The sequence below is a fragment of the Herpailurus yagouaroundi genome, unplaced genomic scaffold (genome assembly GCF_014898765.1).
Source record: "Herpailurus yagouaroundi ecotype Mexico unplaced genomic scaffold, PumYag 141, whole genome shotgun sequence".
Taxonomy (NCBI): domain Eukaryota; kingdom Metazoa; phylum Chordata; class Mammalia; order Carnivora; family Felidae; genus Herpailurus; species Herpailurus yagouaroundi.
Window position 1 is genome coordinate 9,572,047 of NW_024412396.1, and position 20,997 is coordinate 9,593,043.

The following is a 20,997-nucleotide window of genomic DNA, read 5'->3' on the forward strand; positions in this document are numbered from 1 at the left end:
TTCTAACTACTCTTTTTCATACCATACTTGTTTCAAATTCTTTAAGTTTTAGAATAAAAGTGTACAATCCAGAGGAAAACAGTTTTATTCTAGCTTTACCTCAAGCTTCCATTTTTAATGGAACAGTTTGCAAAAAGCAAAAACACTCAGCTAGGCAAGTGTTTTAAATGCTTGACAGAATGAATCCAGCTAGCCTCACCTTCATACAGTGCTGTGTAAGTGAGCAGTGCCTCGAGTTGCCTGGTACCAGGGAATTGCCTCTGAACTCTTCATTCCAACAAAGATTACTTTCTCTTGTTTCTGTTAAAGCATTTCCACCTTGTCCATCCTTTGATTTCACAGAGGAGTAAAGGCAAGATAGGGAAAAGGAAATTCATTTGGAAATTACTCTCATGTATTTAGTAGACTTTCCAGTTCCATATCTTAAAATTGTAACTGAATATTAAAAGCCTAAAGATTTCTTGTGGCTTTCGTAGTTGAGGATTTTAATAAAATGTGTTGTAAGAAAATCTCGATGATTTGGAGGCTATCCCTAGCCTTCTGATATCATAATACAGGAATACCATTCTGTCCCACACAACATCCCTTGATCCCAAATGAGAGATTGAGCCACAGATATATGCCCAATATGGCAGGTCATTTATTGATGTTACTTTTGTTGTTAAATACTCAAACATTTCTTCAGAATTGAGGTAAAATTCACCAGGTATGTTATGCTTCACATTTTTATGTGATAGAGGTTATGTATTGTGGGGAGATTGTATAAACACAGGACTGGATCTAGCTGCTGTGATGTAGAGAATATAGTAACTTTTTGACTTACTTGTAATACTTACACCCATATATATTTTCAATATGTTGATGTGTTTTGAATTCCTAAAACAAGTTATCCTGATTTACTATCATTAATTTTATTGTTTTAATAGTAAGGCAATCAGGAAAGCAGGGAGTTCTCTCCAAATTATAATTTGCCTAAAACCTATAGACATAGCTCAAAGGTATTGGGGGTTCAGTTCCAGACCACTGCAATAAAGCAAATAATACAATAAAACAACTCAAAATTAATTTTTTGGTTTCCTGTGCATGTTAATTACATCTGTACTGTGCTATAGTCTATTAAGGGTATAAGAGCATTTTGTCTTTAAAAAATGTACATATCTTAATTTAAAAATAGTTATTGCTGGGGTGCCTGGGTCACTCAGTCGATTGAGCATCCAGCTCTTGATTTGGGCTCAGGTAATGGTATCACCGTTCATGGGATCAAACCCTGCTTCAGGCTCAATGCTGATAGTGTGGAGCCTGCTAGGGATTCTCTCTCCTGTCTTTCTGCCCTCACCCACCCTCTCTCCTCCCCGTGTGCATGCGCCCTCTCCCTAAATAAATAAATAAACATTTTTTTAAATGAGGCTTTTTAATAGTTTGTTGCTAAAAAATGATAACCATCGTCTGAACTTTCAGTAATCTTTTTGTTGGTGGAGAGTCTTGCCATGATATTGATGGTTGCTGACTGCTCAGGATGGTGGTTCGTGAAGGTTGGGGTGGCTGCGTCCTGTTAAAATAAGACAATGGTGAGGTTTATTGCATCAATGGACTGTTCCTCTACAAACGATTTCTCTGTAACCACGCACGCAGCTTGATCGCGTTTACTTGTAGTAGAACTTCTTTCAAAATTGGACTCAGTCCCTCAAACCCTGGAACTGTTTTGTCAACAAAATTTATGGAATGTTCTAAATCCTTTGTTGTCATTTCAACAGTCTTCACCGGGAGTAGATTCATTCCCAAGAAACTACTTTCTTTGCCCTTCTACAAGCAACAACTCCTCATTCACTAAAGTTGTATCATGAGATTACAGCATTTCAATCCTGTCCTCAGGCTCTTCTAATTCTAGTTCTCTGTATCCACCACATCTGCAGTTACTTCCTCCCTTGAATTCCTGAACCCCTTAAAGTCACCTATGAGGGTTTTAGTCAACTTATTCCAAACTTTTTTTCATGATGATAGTTTGACCTCTTACCATGAATTGTGAATGTTCTTACTGGCATCTAGAATGGTAAATCCTTTGTAGAAGATTTTCAGTTTAGTTTGCCCAGATCCATGAGAGCAATCACTATCTGTAACAGTTACATAGCCTTACAAAATGTATTTCTTTAATCAGAAGGCTTGAAAGTCAGGATTATTCCTTGATCCATGGGCTGCAGAATGGATAAGTTTTTAGCAGGCATGAAAACAACATTAACTTCAGCGTACATCTCCATCAGAGCTCTTGAGTAACCAGGTGTGTTGGCAGTGGGCAGTAATATTTGAAAAGGTGTCTTTTTTTCTGAGCAGTAGGTTTCAACACTGGGCTTAAAATATTCAGTAAATCATGCAAACAGATGTGCTGTCATCCAGGCTTTGTTCTATTTCTAGAACACAGCAAAGGAGATGTAACATAATTCTTAAGGGGTAATTCTTAGGGATTTTCAGAATGGTAAATTAGCATTGGCTTCAATTTAAAGTCCTCAGCTGCAATAGCCCTTAATAAGAGTCCTTGAAGTTTTGCAGCCAATTGAAGCCAAGTCTTGACTTCTTCTAGCTATTTAAGTGCTGGATGGCATCTTCTTCCAGTAGAAGTTTCTTTGTCTGTATTGAAAAACTGTTTAGTGTAGCCACGTTCATTCATTACCTTAGCTATATCTGGATAACTTGCTGCAACTCCTCCATCATCTCTTGTGTCACCCTGCACTTACCTTACAGAGATGGCTTCCTTCCTTTTTTTTTATTTTGAAATATGAAATTTATTGTCAGATTGGTTTCCATACAACACCCAGTGCTCCTCCCAACAGGTGCCCTCCTCAGTGCCCATCACCCACCCTCCCTTCCCTCCCAGGGCGCGCGCCCCCCCCCATCAACCCTCAGTTTGTTCTCAGTTTTTAACAGTCTCTTATGTTTTGGCTCCCTCCCTCTCTAACCTTTTTTTTTTTTTCCTTCCCCTCCCCCATGGCCTTCTGTTAAGTTTCTCAGTGGCTTCCTTCCTTAAACCTTATGAGCCAACCTCTGCCAGCTTCAAATTTTTCTTTTGTAGCTTCCTCACCTCTCTCAGCCTTCGTAGAATTGGAGAGAGTTAGGGCCTTGCTCTGGATTAGGCTTTAGCTGAAGGGAATTTTGTGGCTGGCTTGATCTATCCATAGTACTCTAACTTTTTCCTTATCAGCATTAAGTCTGTTTCACTTTCTTATTTGTGAGCTCACTAGAGTAGCACTTTTAATTTCCTTCAAGAACTTTTTCTTTGCCTTCACAACTTGACTAACTGGCACAAGAGGCTTAGCTTTCAGCCTGCCTCAGCTTTTGACATGCTTTCTTCCTCACTAAACTTAATTATTTCTAACTTTTGATTTAAAGTGAGAGACATGTGCTCTTTTTCATGCGCCTCAGAGGTGGTAGGTAGACTGCTTTAGGATGAAGTTGAACATCTCTTTCTCAGCTACTGGCTTCCAGAAACTCATTGACGTGGACAGCAGACAGAATTTTTACCTTTTATGGAGGCATATGGCCACAGAAATTGCTGCTGATGCTCTGGGTGAAGAAGGATTATGTAGTCTGAATCAGTGGTGGCAATGACAAACAAGGATTCCCAGTGAAGCAGAGTGTTTTGACCCATGGCTGTGTCTGCCTTCTGAGTAAGGGTCATTTCCACTACAGACCAAGGAGGGCTGGGGAAAGAAAATGCAAATCTGTTCAAGGTTGCATTATGGGTGTCAGTCTTAGTGTTCTCAACTTGTTCTCATTGTGGAAAAAAAAAAGGAGGGGAAGGATATTCCTGGACTCATTGATAATACTGTGCCTCATCACCTGGGACCCAAAAGAGCTAGCAGAATCCACAGACTTCTCAGTCTCTCTAAAGAAGATGATATCCACAAGTATGCTGTGAGAAAGTCCCTAAACAGAGAAGGTAAGAAACCAGGAACCAAAGCGCTCAGTATTCAGCAATCTTGTTATTCCACATGTCCTCCAACACAGATGTCAGCATATTGCTCTGAAGAAACAGCATACTAAGAAAAAAGAAGGAAGAGGCTGCAGAAAATGCTCAACTTTTGGCCAAGAGAATAAAGGAGGCCAAAAAAACTGCCAGGAACAGATTGCCAAGAGACAGAAGCTGTCCTCTGTGAGAACCTCCATCTCTTAGTCTGAGTCCAATCAAAAGGAGATTTTCTAAGAATAACAAAGAAAATCAGACATCAAAAATAAATAAATAAAAGTGAGAGACATGTAACTCTTCCTTTCGCCTGAACACATACAGGCCATTATAGGGCTATTAATTGGCCTAATTTCAATATTGTTGTATCCTAGGGAATAGGGAGGCACCAGGAGAGGGTGAGAGAGTGGGAAACAGGCAGTTGATGGAGCATTCAAAACACACCACTATATTTATCAATTAAGTTTGCTAGCTTACATAAGCAAAGATTGTGGCACCCTGAAATAATTACAGTAGGAACAGCAAGGATCACTGATCATAGGTCACCAAAGCCAATACGCTAATAATGAAAAGGTTTGGAATACCATGACACAGGGACATGAAGTAAGCAAATGCTAATGGAAAAATGTTTAATTTGAGGGGCACCTGGGTGGGTCAGTTGGTCCAACTTTTGATTTTGGCTCAGGTCATGATCTCACAGTTCATAAGACGGAGCCCTGTGTTGTGCTCTGTACTAACAGTACAGAGCCTGCTTGGGATTCTCGCTCTCCATCTCTCCATCCTTCTACACCTGCCCCCCACTCATGTTCGTTCTCTCTCTCTCTCTCTCTCTCTCAAAATAAATAAATAAACTTTAAAAAATAAAATGCTTAATTTGAGGGCAGCTTTTATTTTTACATTTTATTAATAATAATTGATAGACAATTTTATCACTGTTTTATTGTTAGATAAAATTGCAGCCAGGATATCTGGAAGCAAAAATTCTCGGGTCACTGTTTAGTCAGAATACAAGTGATAGGTACAGCGAGCCTCAGCAGGTCATGTGTAATAGGCAAATGATTTATCTGTAACAAATTGGAAAGATAAGTTATACTTAGGGTAATCCTCTTCTTTTGTCCCTAGTCTCTTATCACGAGTCATGAATACTGGGTCACAGTTTGTGATGGAAGGAGTGAAGAACCTGGTATTGAAACAGCAAGTGAGTATACTTGTTAGAAAACATTCTGGTAATTTTTGAACATAAATGTTGACAGGTTGATTGCTTAGCTAGAATACCTTCTAGATATATTCAAGTTATAAATATTTGGAATAAAGTAAAATCAAGGGGCCTCTTTCTGGCATATTTAAAAATACGATATTTTCACACGTGTAGTTCAGGGCTCTGTCATTTTAGGCTTTTTTTTTTTTTTAATTCATTTGGACTTTATTGACACTTTGATTTTCCTTTAACTACTGTCAGGTTTGTAAAAGTACATTGATTGGAAAAATGAACTTACCCTACTTAGAATAATAAACTGTTACCTAATGCATATAAGTTTTAACATATATTAAGAGAATAAGCAAATGAACTTAAAGGTCTAAAGGTCTGTGTAAGTTAGAATAAAATATTTTAAGTAGAATGTATGTTTTGGGGTAATGAAACTACCCCAAAAGTAGTATAGCCTGATTTTACACTTCATTTTGGAATAATAGTTTGGAATAATAATAGAAAACATTTTTTAGTGACTTTTGTTTTTCTTTTTTTCTGCTAATCTAATATATAAGTATTCTGCTTCAGAAAGTCATCATTAATTTTGTTTCTTTTCAAATAGGATTTGTTTTTTACTTTACAGTACGGAAATTTTCAAATAAACATTAGTATAGGAATCTTCCCTGAACTCTTTGCCAAGCTTCAGTACGCAACATCCTGTCATTCTTGTTTCATTATTCCTATTATATTTTTTCTTTTACTTATTTTTACTGAGATACTTGAAGGAAAGGCTAAAACATAATATTTCACACATAAATATTTCAATTTATAATGAGAAAGATTTTAAAGCCCAAATTTTTAAGAGAGTTGATTATCAGTTATTCAGATGTGAATAGTCAGTGTTTACTTGTTTTAAGAAAAAAGGTTGATCTTTTCTTTCTCTGGGCTTTCTTCATACTTTCATCTTCCTTACAGTATTTACATGGAGTATTTTGTATTGATGTTATTTTTTACTCTGCCCCCCCCCAGTTTTATTGAGATATAATTGACATAGAATGTTTTACTTCTTGATAAGGATCTTGATAAGATCCTTGAGAGCAAGGAATTTTTTTTACCAATCTTTGAATTTTCCATAGCACTATATATATAGTAAGTATTCAGTTCTTTATTTGAGTGATGTTTTATTATAAAAACCATGTAGTATAAGTAAAGAACAGTGAAAAAAACTAATATGCTTTATTTAATTAAAGGGCTCTTGACTTTCCAAACTTAAGATACATTCCAGATTGCACTATTTCCTAATTATTTGGGAACACTTTTTAGCTTCATTATCCCTCTTAGGAATTCTTTTCATTCCCTCACAGTCTACCTCTCTCCTGGTAAAGAGCCACTAGTAAGTACTTAATCCAGTCTTTTACTGGTTCACATTGCTTCCCTGAGTCTGTTCATCTTTCTTCTGCAGAAGGTGAAAAGGTGGAAAGGGGTGCCTGGGTGGCTCAGTCAGTTAAGCGTCCAGCTTCAGCTCAGGTCATAATCTCACAGTTCGTGGGTTCAGGCTCCACGTCAGGCTCTGTGCTGACAGCTCAGAGCCTGGAGCCTGCCTCAGATTCTGTGTCTCCCTCTATCTCCGCCCCTGCTATGCTCATACTCTGTCTCTGTCTCTCAATAATAAATAAAAGTTAAAAAAAAAAAAATACAAAATGGGAAGTTGGGCACATCAGACATTAATGTGTTGTACTTTACAGTTTAACCTAGCACTTGTTAAAGAGAAAATTACTCATGACACTTGGGAAAGAACAGGAAAACAGACATTCAGGGGGGGTCACTGTGAAAGGAATTGGGACCACCACAGTAAGGTTTTGTACCTGGGGGGAAAGATTGGGCTCAATTCCAAATACATCAAGGGAAAGTGGGAATTTATAGCCAAGGACCAGGGTAGGAATCAGTGGATGTAAAATTACTAAAAGGAAACATCAGGGATGGAAGAGGATTCTGGCTAAACCACCCTAACAGGATTCTTGCTGAAGGCAGGCCAATGAGATCAGACATCACCTGGGAGATGAGAGGATGAGGAACCTGACCAGATAAGAAGGGTAATCAGGTATAGAAAATGAGAGATTCTTGCTAAACTAACTTAGCAGGATGCTTTTTAAAGTGGGCTGTGCAAATATGGACACAGAAGTTCAGAAGTCAAGTCCTCATTGAAAGAGGGCTCAGAGGAGCCTGAGTAAAGTTTTGTCAAGAGAGAATCTCTGTCACACCACCAATAATGATAGTTATTTAGCATTAACTATGGACAAGATGATTTTGTTATGTGAGACAAAAAGGGAACCACCAGTTCCTAAGATAATGTCTGCCTTTCGGTAGATAGAGTGGGTGTTGTTTAGCCACACGTAGTTAAATTTATGTTTAAGGAGAATTACATATTTTTCTTAATGGGTTACGCTTACAAGGAAATCGCAATAGTGGAATAGCTCATAGTATGGAGAAATTACAGACTTTAATTTTTGGAATGTTGTTATTTACTTTCTGAGCTTATTATTCACATAAATGTCCACTAGTGATGTTTGTAATAGGTGTCTAAACTGATCTAGTTAAATATTTTATTGTACTAACACAATAAACTAACACAAGTTTGTTTAAAGTTCATAAAGTATAAAAACTATCATCTGTAACCTCAAACCCCTTTGCTTTTCTTAACATTGCAAGTAACAAACTGCTTTGAAATAGGCAGTTTCTCACTTACAGAAGTAAATTTTGGAATGATTGGTAGTTATCTCTATTTGTAGGATATTTCTGCCACTACTACTAGAAGAACCATGCATTTTTTTTAAAAGTGTAAGTTAATGAGACATTTAGGCTCAACATAGAGGAAATAAATGTGATGGTTTTGTTGTGGGAGGATGGTTCATTTTATATTTTGAAGTAAAAAGAAAAGTCATACTAAAAAACATTTAGGGGTGTCTGGGTGGCTCATTTGGTTAAGTGTCCAACTCTTGGTCTAAGCTCAGATCTTGATCTCAAAAGTTGTGAGCCTAAGCCCCACGATGGGCTCCACACTAGGTGTGGAACCTACTTAAAAAAAAAAAAAATGGCACTTGCATGGCTCAGTTGGTTAAGTGCACATTACTCTTGATTTCAGCTCAGGTCATGATCTCACAGTTCATGAGTTCGAGTCCCACGCTGGGCTCTTTGCTGACAGTGCAGAGCTTGCTTGGGATTTTCTCTCTCCCTCTCTCTGCACTTCCCCTGTGCTCTCTCGCTCACTTTCTCTCCCAAAATAAATAAACATTTTGAAAAATAAGAAAAAAACAGTCTAATACAATCGTTTGTTATTGTTTCAAAAAAAAAAAAAGAGTATTCTGATGGATATATACCTAATATTTAAATGTTAATTTTTTTCTGGGTATTGTCTCTGATTACTTCTATCTGATAAATTCCTATAGTTGAATTATAGAATCAAAAGGGTGAACATTTCTAATTGTTCTTAATAAATAATACCAAGCTGCCCTCCAGAAAAGGTATACCGACTAGCATTGACTTACAGTGCTAGTTTCTCTACATCCTTCCCAGACCTTGGTGCATACATGTATGTGTGTATATGTGTGCAGTCTTTGTGAGTTGAATAATTAAAAAAGAGTCTATTGTTTTAGAAATGTTTAAACTAATAGAAATCCATTTTAAAAGTTACATTGCCCTAATGTTCTAAAATTTAGCAGTACTGCAATGGGAGATCTGGGGCAGTTTGGGAACTAAGAGGAAAGAGATGACCAGAGAAGAGACTGCTAGAGATGAATTCTGCCACTTTCATACTTGTAAAGTTTTGAGTACTTTATGACTCTTAAAATCTCTATTATTTTACATTTTTTAATCTGAGTAAATGTTTTAAGTTATAAATAAAAAGAATACGATGTCTCATGTGCAGTTTTCTATGTTGCCTTTAAGAGCTTTTTATACTTCGTTTCTTGGGCAACGTAAGTTTTCTGCATCACAAGTATCAGCTATCAAATAAAACCATTTGAATGATATTCACAGATTTGGAATTTATTTGTGCGAGGATAATTGTACAAGAATGTGATGAATAATATAGCACAAAGTTGCATAATTTAGAAGTTTTCTATTTCACTTTCGAATGTTTGCTAAAATAATCACTCTTCTAAAATGAATTAACAAATAAATGGCAAGCAGTGGAAACCAGTAGGTTAAAAAAAGTTAAAAGGTGTATCATCTAACTCCAGTGTGTGGCCCTTAAGTTTGTGATTTGAATGAGAAAACTCAACAATAAATGTTTGAAATAGGGAAATTTTAACATTAACTGGATATTACTGTATTAAGTTATTATTTTAGTTGTGCTAGTAGTGTTATAGTTTTTTATGAGTTCTTATATTTTGAAAATATATACTGAAATATTGATGACTGAAATGATTTTTTATTGAGGACTTATTTTAAAACAACCTAGGAAAGTGGGGAATAGGTGAGAGTAGACAGGATTTGCCATGAGTTGATCATTGTTGAAACTGAGTGATAGAGGACTGGATGTGTTTTATTGGGTCCATGTGATCTTATTTTCTTGATTTCATTGCCATTAGCATACTGTGATTATGGAAAAAACACCCCTTTATATTTTATTATTTCCTCATCTGTAAGATGTTGATGTGGATATTGGATTCATCCATAGATCCCTTTCTGGTATAAAATTTTAAAATTTTGGAAATAGATGATCCATCTTATACCCCCTCCCTTTTCCTATCTTTACTTCACTGACAACTTTCCATCCCTATATCGTTGATAATTCCTCATTTCCAATGTGTTTCTGGTATCCACACATTTCACCTTATTAGTTACTTGGCTAACATAGTCTTCAAGATAAGCATTCTTGGGGCACCTGGGTGGCTTAGTCAGTTAAGTGTATGACTCTTGATCTCACCTTAGGTCTTGATCCCAGGGTCATGATTTCAAGCCCTGTGTTGGCCTCGTGTTGAGCGTGAAGCTTACTTGGGGGGGAAAAAAAAAGCATTCAAGGAAGTCCACAAACTCGTTTTCATTCACCAGGGTTTTGATAATCAAGACAGGAGCAATTCTTGTCACAATCTCAATGCTGACTTCAGCATCAGAATATCATCCCAAGCCCAAGGCTGTAAAGGGAAAATTAGAAATAGTCACTATAGACCAGCTGGCAGTATAGAGTACAGTGGCTAATTCTAGGAGAACTAAAGGGAAAAAAATTTTTTTAACTGTTTTAGGTGTAAAGCTGTATTACTTTGCTTAGATTGTTTTTTAACTTCTGTGCACATTCTATTTCAGTTTGTTTTTAAGCAATTACATCATCATAGATAAGATTAACATTGTTTTTGTTCAGCCTTTTCCAGTGACTAAAATCATAGAACATATAACTATGGTCATAAAACCAGTAAGGGTTTTTAGAATCCTTTTTTTTTTAATTTATTTTTTTTTTCTCCAAATAAAATTTCTAGTTCATGTATCTAAATTTGAGGATTTTAGAAATAGTGATCCTTAATGTAGGATATTCATGTTTATGAGACTTTTATCTCTCAAATCTATGTCTATAGTAAAGCTTGCTGCTAATAAAGATTTAATGCTAACCCACACGATAATGTTTTACATTTTATTTCTAAAACAGTTCCCAAAAACACTGAAAAATGTTTGGGAATTTTTTGTTTGCTTTTGTTTGTTTGTTTTTACTGTTTATTTTGAGACAAAGAGAGCATGAGCGGGGGAGAGGCAGAGAGCGAGGGAGACACAGAATCGGAAGCAGGCTCCAGGCTCTGAGCTGTCAGCACAGAGCCTGATGTGGGGCTCGAACTCAGGAGCTGTGAGATCATGACCTGAGCTAAAGTTAAAGTTGGACGCTTAACTGACTAAGCCACACAGGCTCCCCTATGCTTGGGAATTTTTTAAACAGTTAATGAGTTTTTTATTTAATTATATTTCATTTATATCTTTTATTGAGCTACAGAATTTTTTGTGTTTCTAAAGATGAGTAAGGTAACATTTGTTGAACAAAGAAAATTGTATGGTTTCCTTCTGATGTTTATTCTTTGCTGTAAGCTGCCACAGGTCAGTTTGTTTTCATTCAGTAAAAGTTGGTTAGTCTTGTATATAAATTATTAGTAATATAAAATTGATTTTTTAAATGATTAACTCAATTCAAGCCTTCACTTAGGCAAAGAACAAAACCTGGATATCGCATAGTTGGTGACAAAGAACTCAGAAGTTGTACTGTTTCTTATGCCTTTCCTTTATCATTCTCTACACTTGAAGTTTTCCTTAATCACTGACAGTATGTGAATATCCTGTGGTGCAGCAGTGGTAAATAATTCTTTGGGTGTTATGTGGTTGTAAAGACCAGACAAAAACAAAGAACTGTCCCTGGGCTCATGAACTTCTAAAGTATTCTGCTAGAAAGAAATTTTTCTTACGTTATTTAATGACCTGTTGACTGGCAGGTTTGTAGGTATTACAGAGCTATAAAATACAAACCAAAATTTAGTTGTACCTTTTAGAAAAATCTCATTTTTATACTGCAGGAGGATTTATCATGAGATACTGGTAGAAATACTCAAAAATTTCCAAGTATTTTCAAAAATATAGTAGTATGACTCTTATGACTTTAGTCATTACATAACATCTTTCCTGAATTTGTCTCCATTGTACAGATCTAGTAATGCAATTCAGGGAGCACAGTGGAGAGTTGTATGCAAGTTAAGAAGTTGGTATAAAATTAATTTAGTAAAATCTTATAATTTTAATGTATTCTTGCTCCAGGTGTTTTTAAAAAATTATTCCCTCCTGTTATTTTGCAAAGCACTTCATCATCTTTTGTTATTGTTAACTGAAGTTAAATATATAAGGGTAGTTTTTTCTTTTGGATAAAGCATTTTTATAGATTTAAATGTGCTCCCAGTCATTCTTCAGAGAATGTCATGGCTTAGACTTATTCCTGCATGAATAAGCTCAACTGTATTTGAAACAAAACTTAAAAGGTAAAATTTTGAGCTGCCTTATTTTTTTTTTAATTCTAAATTATAGAATTCAGGAAGTACATTTAGTTAGATTGAACCTTTGGTGTTTTGTTTATATTAAAAAGTTCCTGGCCAACACAAATAGGGAGTAATGAAATAGCTTCAATTTTACTTGGTAAAATCATCTTAAAAGGTTTTTACTTGCTAATATAGAGAAAGAAAAAAGAAATGCAAATTTTCTGTCTGGGCAAAGCAGCATTTTCCATAGTGATAATCCATTTTAGTAACAAAATATTTTATGTCCTAAAGAAAGCAAAACTTTTGTAAAATAGTAATGTGTTTGTTATCGACATTTAAATAATCAGATTTAATGTTGCCTTTGTTGTATGAAGTCTCTAAGATACAAAATATTCTTTACAGAACATCCTGTACAGTTCACAAAGGAAATCGGTTCAAAGTGGACAGAATATCATCCCAGTGGGAATGCAGTTTGAACAGACATAATAGTCACTTAGTAAATTTTCTGTATTCCATGTGTTGTTATGTTCAAAATAATGATAAAAATCATCAGATTGAAATGGAACAGTACTATTTCTTACTTGGCATGTAAGCATGTCAAGAGGCAATCTTCTGCCAATGTCAGTATTAAACATTCATGTTCAACGTGAAATTTACTCTGTAAGAAGACAATGAAGTATGTCATTGGAAATTTGGAGTTTATCCCAGGCAAAACAAAAATGGTCAATAAAATTTGTGTGTATCCATTTCCCCATTTTTGGAAGAGCGCAAGTATTTTTTTGGCTTAGAAGAATATAAATTTTTTTCTAATGTTTATTTTTGAGAGAGAGTGAGTATGAATCAGGGAGGGGCAGAGAGATGGAGACACAGAATCGGAAGCAGGCTCCAGGCTCTGAGCTGTCAGCACAGAGTCTGACGTGGGGCTCGAACTCGTGAACCACAAGATCACGACCTGAGCCGAAGTTGGATGCTCATCCAACTGGGCCACCCAGGCGCCCCACTGACTTAAAAGAATATACATTAGAAATGAGAGACTCTGAGTTTCTTCAAACTTTAAGTTACTCTTCTTATTCTTTTTTTTTTTTTTAATGTTTATTTTGAGAAAAAGAGAGTGTGAGTGGGGGAAGGGGCAGAGAGAGAGGGAGACAGAGGATCCAAAGTGGGCTCTGTGCTGACAACAGAGAGCTAGATGTGGGGCTCAAACTCATGTACCATGAGATCATGACCTGAGCCAAAGTAAACCGCTCAACCAGTTGAGCCACCCAGATGCTCCTAAGTTACTCTGTTGAAAGAAACTCTTACTATCTGCAGAAAAGAAATGGGGGGAAAATGGGATTCTTATTTTATCAGAAGATTGCAATTACTAGTATTAAAAAACAAACATCCAACAAAGTGAAAAGCCCAAACGTGTTTGTACTGAAACCTGGTTACACTTTCACATTAAAAGGACCTTTTGATTTAGAATTATATATTTTTTTTTCTGGAAACTTCAGTAGTGCCAAGGATATTTACATCTATGACACCATTCACTGAATTCTTAATTTTAGAATGTGTTTAATCAAAAAGTGAGCATAGTTAAATGTGAAATGGTTTGGTTGTTTTGTTAATAGAGAACAATTTTGATTATTTTTCTAATATTTAACAAAATATTTATGTTTTTTACAGAATCTACCTGTTACTCGTATTTTAGACAATCTCATGGAGATGAAGTCAAATCCTGTGAGTAGCGTATAATATTGTACTTGTAAATTCGTGAATGTATCAAACTCAGTTTATGAAAGATAATAAAATCTGAGTTCATTGTGCACTTAATCACAGCAGACTACATGAGGGAAAGAAAGAGTCCATGTTCTCCAAGAGCCTGTTTTTAGTCATTATCACAGGTAATGAGAATTGGTTTTCTCAGCTGCTGTAACTATTCTGGCCAGCTCTCATCCAAATTAAATGTAGATTATATTCTTCATGTATAATTAAATGTAGATAAAATATATCCTAAGGAGCAAGTTTCTGTAAATGACAACTACTGAGCATCAATTGATGTAGTATAAAGAGTACCCGAGCAATTTAACTTTATAAAATTAAATTAGGAGAGAAGTGAAATTTTTAAGTGCATGTGTTCAGATAGCACTAAATTCTTTTGGGCTGAAAAGTAAATTGAGAGAGATAAATTGTTGGATAGATAGAACGATAAATATTCTTAGCATTTACTGGGTTTCCAAGCTAAAAGAATGTGAAAATCATCACAATCTGTTTCATAAAACAGCCCATCCTGTTTCTATGGCAGCTAGAATGCGGTTGTCACAAGAGTCTAGAATCAAGAAAGGCAGCATCAAAACCCTAGTTTGGATTGATCTGGATCTCTGTATAGACTTGGCAGCAAGGCTTAGGATCCCGTGCTAAGAATGAGCAGAGTCTTCAGATCAATGTGTCACTTTTTGTAATTGTTAAAACATGGTTATAATATCAAAGGGAATTAACAAAAACGTATTTAAAAATCTGCCCATGTGGAAACAAAGAGTGTAATAAAAACATCCCCAAAAGGGGTAACTACAATTATGAAAGTAATGACAGAATAATCGTCTATAATGTTAAGATATAAGGGATTGGATTCTTCCATCTAGGAGTTGATACAGAGAAAATGGTATACAATGTAGTAACAATAGACTTTGTTAAAACATCCTAGAATATATGAAGAAATAGCAATTCTTGAAAAGCCTGAAAGCCTGAAAGAAGTATATACTTAAAACTAGTTATCTTAGAGAACAGTAATTCATAATAAGCTATAAATATGTGAGAGATATTATCCCAAACACTAAAGATTAAAAATACGAATAAATGCAGAATTTTAGGCAGATGCCAAATCTATAAGGGGTTAAGGAAGTTAAGTTTAAGATACTTTGTTGCATGACCCTAATCTTCAAGTTGAGATGATAATGATGGTAATAAAGATAATAGCTAATATTGTACCCTTTTTATGTGCCAGGAACCATTCAAAACATTTTTCACATTTCATTGAATTCTTAATAGAACCTTCTAAGAAAATACTATTATTTTCATTTTATAGATGAAACTGGCACAATAAAATTAATTAACTTGCCCAAGGACACAAAGTTAATAAATGGCAGAGCTAAGCAGGCCACATTTTTCACCACTATGATATATTGATTAGGGCAAAGAAACATGCCTTTTATGGAATCACAGAGCTTTAGAGTTTAAGGAAACATTAGAAGTAATTTGAACAATTAGAAGTAATTAGTAATTTGAACAATTAAAGGAGAGGAAACCTTTAGAGATGTTAAGTGACTTATCCCAAGTCACACCATTTTTAATAGCAGAATTGGAACCAAAAGCCCACTATTCCTGTATTTCTACCTGCTACTCATTCTCATATACACATGCTTTCCACAATATTCTGTCATAGATACATGGATGGCTAAATTTGGGGTCTTATTCTAATGTTCCTCTAGGTTGTGTAAGTTCCTTTATTAGTTCTTTTGACTTTCACTGTATAACTGAAGGCACATTACTACAGACACATTTTTTAATTAGAAAAAGTAGATTTTTTTCTGCTTTGAACGCGTTTGTTCATCCATCTGCTAGATGAGACAGCTGCCTGTACTTTCTCTTCTCCTTTCCTGTTCCCAGATAGACAACTTGATTTGGAGCATTGAAGATAGTTTAGCAAAATACCAAAGAGATTAGCAAAGTGTACTGTGTTAGACTTAGCTAGTAGTAATCTTGAATGTATCTTATCTCAAAGGCTTGAAAATGCTATAACCTAATTCTAGATGAATTCTTTTTTTTTTCTTCAAGTTTTTATTTAAATTCAAGTTAGTTAATACAGTGTAGTATTGGTTTCAGGAGTAGAATTTAGTGATTCATCACTTACATATAACATCCAGTGCTCATCACAAGTGCCCTTCTTTTTTTTTACTTAAAAAAAATTTTTTTTTAATGTTTATATCTTTTTGAGAGACAGAGACAGTGTGAGCAGGGGAGGGGCAGAGAGAGGGAGGCACAGAATCTGAAGCAGGCTCCAGGCTCTGAGCTGTTAGCACAGAGCCTGAGGCAGGGCCTGAACTCTCGAACCATGAGATCATGACCTGAGCCAAAGTCAGACACTTAACTGAGCCACTCAGGAACCCCCACAAGTGCCCTTCTTAATGCCCATCACCCATTCAGCCTATCCCCCGCCCACCTCCCCCCCCACCATCAACCCTCAGTTTGTTCTCCATAGTTAAGAGTTTCTTATGGTTTGCCTCCCTCTCTGGTTTTATATTATTTAATTTTTCCTTCCCTTCCCCTGTGTTCATCTGTTTTGTTTCTTACATTCCACATATAAGTAGAGTCATATAGTAGATGCATTCTAATCACTTACTAAGTGTTCTCCTTTGATTGTTTTGACTGGATAAATTGAAAGAAGGGATTAAGACAGTATCACATAGTTTTTATCTTGTAAATCTGGCTGGCAGTGGCTTTCTGGAGCTAAGTGTTAAAGAATTCTGATGCAACTTTTGAGTTCACTGGAAGTTCTGTAATTGGTTAAACCCTGTCCACCACTGAGTACAGGAATAGGTGGTGGCAATACATGCAGAGCTTATCACTGATCAGGTTGGGGTAGGGCCATCCACACTCCAGAAAAGAACAAATTCCTCTGGCTGACTGTGCTATGGAAGGAGAGAGAGGCAGAGACTAGGAAGTGATTACAGTGGCACCTGGGTAGCTCAGTCATTTGAGCATTCCACTCCTGCTTTCAGCTCAGATCATCATCCTGGGGTCGTGGGATCAAGCACCACACTGGGCTCAGCACTGAGTATGCAGCTTTCTTACGATTTTCTCTCTCTCTCTCTCTCTCTCTCTCTCTCTCTCTCTCTCTCTCTCCCTCTCCCTCTCCCTCTCCCTCTCCCTCTCCCTCTCCCTCTCCCTCCCTCTCCCTCTCCCTCTCCCTCTCCCTCTCCCTCCTTCTCTCTCCCTCCCTCCCTCCCTCTCTCTCCCCCTCGCCCCCTCCCCCTCCCTCCCTCCCTCTGCTCCTTTCCCAGGCTCTCTCACTGTCTCTAAAATAAAATTTGAAAAAAGGAAATGATTGTGTTACAAGCAGTAAAACAATACTTCTCAGCTCCTTTAATATCAAGAAGCTAGTTTCTCTACAGTCCTTTATACACAACTTCTGAAATCTACAAAGTTCTGCAAATTGGAAAGATGTTATATAACTCACTTGGTGGCAAAACCTAATTTTAATTCAAGTTGAGTCTTGAATGTATCCTACTTTATGTTAATATTCATATACTTAGCTATAGAATATTAATGTGGTAGATGATGGGGTGGTACCTGCTGGGAATGTTACATACACAGTTTATGCATTATATTAGCTATCTAAAACTGTTTTTTTTGTTTTTTTTTTTTTTTTTATTTTTTTTTTTTCCAACGTTTATTTATTTTTGGGACAGAGAGAGAGACAGAGCATGAACGGGGGAGGGGCAGAGAGAGAGGGAGACACAGAATCGGAAACAGGCTCCAGGCTCTGAGCCATCAGCCCAGAGCCTGACGCGGGGCTCGAACTCACGGACCGCAAGATCGTGACCTGGTTGAAGTCGGACGCTTAACCGACTGCGCCACCCAGGCGCCCCTCTAAAACTGTTTAAATTCAAAATTTCAGAATACATCTAACTTTAAATGTTTCAAATAAGATTATGAACCTGTTTTGGCTCGTCTGTATATTCAGTAAAATCAGGACTAAATAATAAAACTCTAAAATAGAAAACAAGACAAAATAATTACTTGGTTTATAAAATGGTAAATTTTCAAGAAATAGTATAGTAGTATAGTATAGTAGTTAGAAGCTTGGGAATTGAAGCTAGACTTCCTGGGTTCAGAGTCTGGAGTTCCCTTACTTACTAGTCGTATGATCTTAGGAAAGTTCTATAACTTCTCTGTACCCCATGTTGCCCATCTGAAAAAAAAAGAGATAAGAGTAACTACCTCACAGATGTTGTGGGGTTTAAGTGAGTAATTTCATCTAAAGCACTTAGAATAATGTTGGGGCACCTGGGTGGCTCAGTTGGTTAAGCGTCCGTCTGACTTTGGCTCAGGTCATGATCTCATGGCTCACAGATTCGAGCCTCACATTGGGCTTTGTGCTGACAGCTTGGTGCCTGGAGCCTACTTTGGATTCTGTGTCTCCCTCTCTCTCTCTCTGCCCCTCCAACCCCCCTCAAAAATAAAAATAAACATTTAAAAAATAATAAAGCATTTAGGATAATGTTTAACATGTAGTAAGTGTTCAGTTGGTGGTAGTGACACACATTTAATTAATCTGCCATATTAAAAGCTTAATGAAATAAAATACTCAAAGCCAAACCGTAACTCTAAGGAGAAATCAAGTTCTGTTTGCTTTTTTTAATAGGAAACTGATGACTATAGATATTTTGATCCCAAAATGCTACGGGGCAATGACAGGTAAGCAGCTCTTGACTTGTGTAATTTGTTTATAGGTTTCCCCACCCCACCAAGAATGGAAAAATTGATTTTTTGTTACAAATCAATAATTGCTTATTAAATATCCAAACTATATAGAAGACTGGTAAGTGAATAGTATGTATAATCTCATTACCTAGAGATAATCATTGCTAATTGTACTTAACATTTTGGTTCTTTTCCTTTCAAGTATATACACTCACACACCAAAAAAATACATTATATTTTTGTTGTTTTGGTTTTTCTTAATGACGAGATGGCAGTATTACAAAGTGTGTGGGAAGGGGAATATGAATAATGTGTTTTTAAATGAATATTCTTACTGAACCGAAGCAAAGGTGGTAACTTTATGTTGAATACCTAGTTGTTGGATTTTTTTGTTTTGTTTTTTATATGGTCCATAAAATCCAGGCCCTATGGATTGTTATAAATATTTTATGGCAATGAAATACTCCACAAGTAATTTCTCTTATTTTGTAACAAACATGGTATGGAAAGTACTTGTTTACTTCATTATGGATATTATGTTTCAAGGTTTAATTCATGGTAGTTTGAAAAATAGCCTACAAGACATAGAGAAAGAATAGCATTAGGAGAAGAAAAAACCTTCTTAGAATGATCTTTAGCACCAAAATTTGGGTGCAACTGGTTTCTTGCCTACATCTTATGTTTGGGATCTTTAGAACTATATTTCTGCTTTATCCCAAGCTTTTGCATCTTTGTAAGATAGAATTGATAATCTAATCACTAGATCGATGATGATTAGATTGTTTTGGTAACTTAAAAGGTTCTTTCCAGAGATATTACCAGAGTTGCAAAAGCAGCAGCTAATAACACTGGCAAAAGAATTTAACAAAAATTATCAGAGAGAGAGAGAATGAGAAGTGACAGCTAATAGGTATGGGGCTTCTTTTGGAGGTGATAAAAATGTTCTGAAATTAGACAGTGGCGAAGATTGTACAATTCTGTAAATAGACTAAAAACCACTGATTTGTACACTTTGAAACAGTAGATTTACAACTCTTTTCCTATCTTGATACTCTCCAGTTCACAGCTTACATTTTAGTCTTCCTTGTATTTGCATATGGCTAACAGGTAGATATGTTTTGCTTCTTAAAAAATTACTGAGAAATACCTTAATTCTCCCCGTAGTTTATGCATAATAATGAGTATTAGCATTGATAAGACAGAGGAATTCAGTTTCATTTTCAATAGATTCAGCCTTCTGAGCTATTCTGTCACAATTAATCTTGGTTATTAATAACTAGTAATACTGTGCTATTTAGGTCTCACCTCCTTATTCCATCCATGTCTACTCTCAGAGGAACTTAAAACACTCCAGAAGGAAGTTAAACACTGATGAGGTGTTTCAATCAGGTGGACCTCTGCCCCTTTTTATGGAATATTCAGACAGGCCATAGAAATGAGGAAAAGATGATAGAGCTGTGGAATCAGCCTTTAAATAATTAAGGAAGGGATAATAGCTCTCTCCTCTTGGTTGACATTTTCAAAAATCTAAGCTCTCTTTGTATAGCCTGTTTTAGCACTGAAAACAAATATATATCTGACTCACAAAAGCTTTGGAAAATACCTTTATTATAAGATATCTTGGCACCAAATAAGTTTTTTAAAAACATAAATACAGAAATGGTGGTTAATATATATAATGTTATATAGTGGAATATATAAATACAAAGAAATGAGCTACAGCAAAATGGAAATACCTCCTCCCATCTCCCCTCTAAATTGTTATCCTTCCCCCACATGTGTTGACATAGTTTTTTCACAAATGTAGATACTGACAAACTATGAAATTATGTTGAGTATGGTAAAATTTTATGTAATTTACCACTAAAATAGGTACTTTATCAACTTACCTCATACCCAGATATTATTCCTTATGAGAGCTGCTGCTCAGTGTTGCCTTCTCCCTCTCAGTTTTCTCCTAGAATTTTTTTTTTAAGTTTATTTATTTTGAGATGGACAGAGAGAATCCCAAGTGGGCTGTGCACTGACAGTGGGAATCCCGATGTGAGGCTCAAACTGACGAACCATGAGATCATGACCTGAACCAAAACCAAGAGTCGGTCACTTTACCGACTGAGGCTCCCAGGTGCCCCTAGAATTTTATTTTAAAGCTAACAGATTGCCCTACTCCCTTTTAGATACTGACACACACACTTCTTCTAGCATATTCTTCATTCATCTTAAAGTTAACAGATTGCCCTACTCCCTTTTAGATACTGACACATAGACTTCCAGCATATTCTTCCTCATTCACTATTTGGATACACAAAACTAAGGACAAGCCTCAAAGAAAGCGAAAGAGGAAGGATTGTAAATACATTTTTATATTTAGTGTGTGTGTGTACATGCAT

The 20,997-nt window shown here is 36.1% G+C and overlaps 1 protein-coding gene and 1 long non-coding RNA gene across 3 annotated transcripts in view; one reads left to right on the plus strand and one right to left on the minus strand.

The window, feature by feature from the left end:
* SCFD1 (sec1 family domain containing 1) overlaps positions 1-20,997 on the plus strand; it is a 124,051-nt gene that overhangs the window by 87,761 nt on the left and 15,293 nt on the right. The window contains exons 19-21 of one of the 2 annotated variants that reach the window (XM_040476854.1): positions 5,078-5,153; positions 13,811-13,864; positions 18,549-18,601. In XM_040476854.1, coding sequence (XP_040332788.1) covers positions 5,078-5,153; positions 13,811-13,864; positions 18,549-18,601 — 183 coding nt within the window. The remainder of the gene's footprint in view (positions 1-5,077; positions 5,154-13,810; positions 13,865-18,548; positions 18,602-20,997) is intronic. The other variant, XM_040476855.1, reaches the window with a different exon arrangement.
* Positions 1,340-20,666, minus strand: LOC121031612 (uncharacterized). The gene is made up of 4 exons (XR_005790803.1): positions 20,497-20,666; positions 18,041-18,095; positions 3,514-3,692; positions 1,340-1,549 (listed from the first exon to the last, which is right to left on the minus strand). It is a non-coding gene; the product is annotated as an uncharacterized LOC121031612 (long non-coding RNA).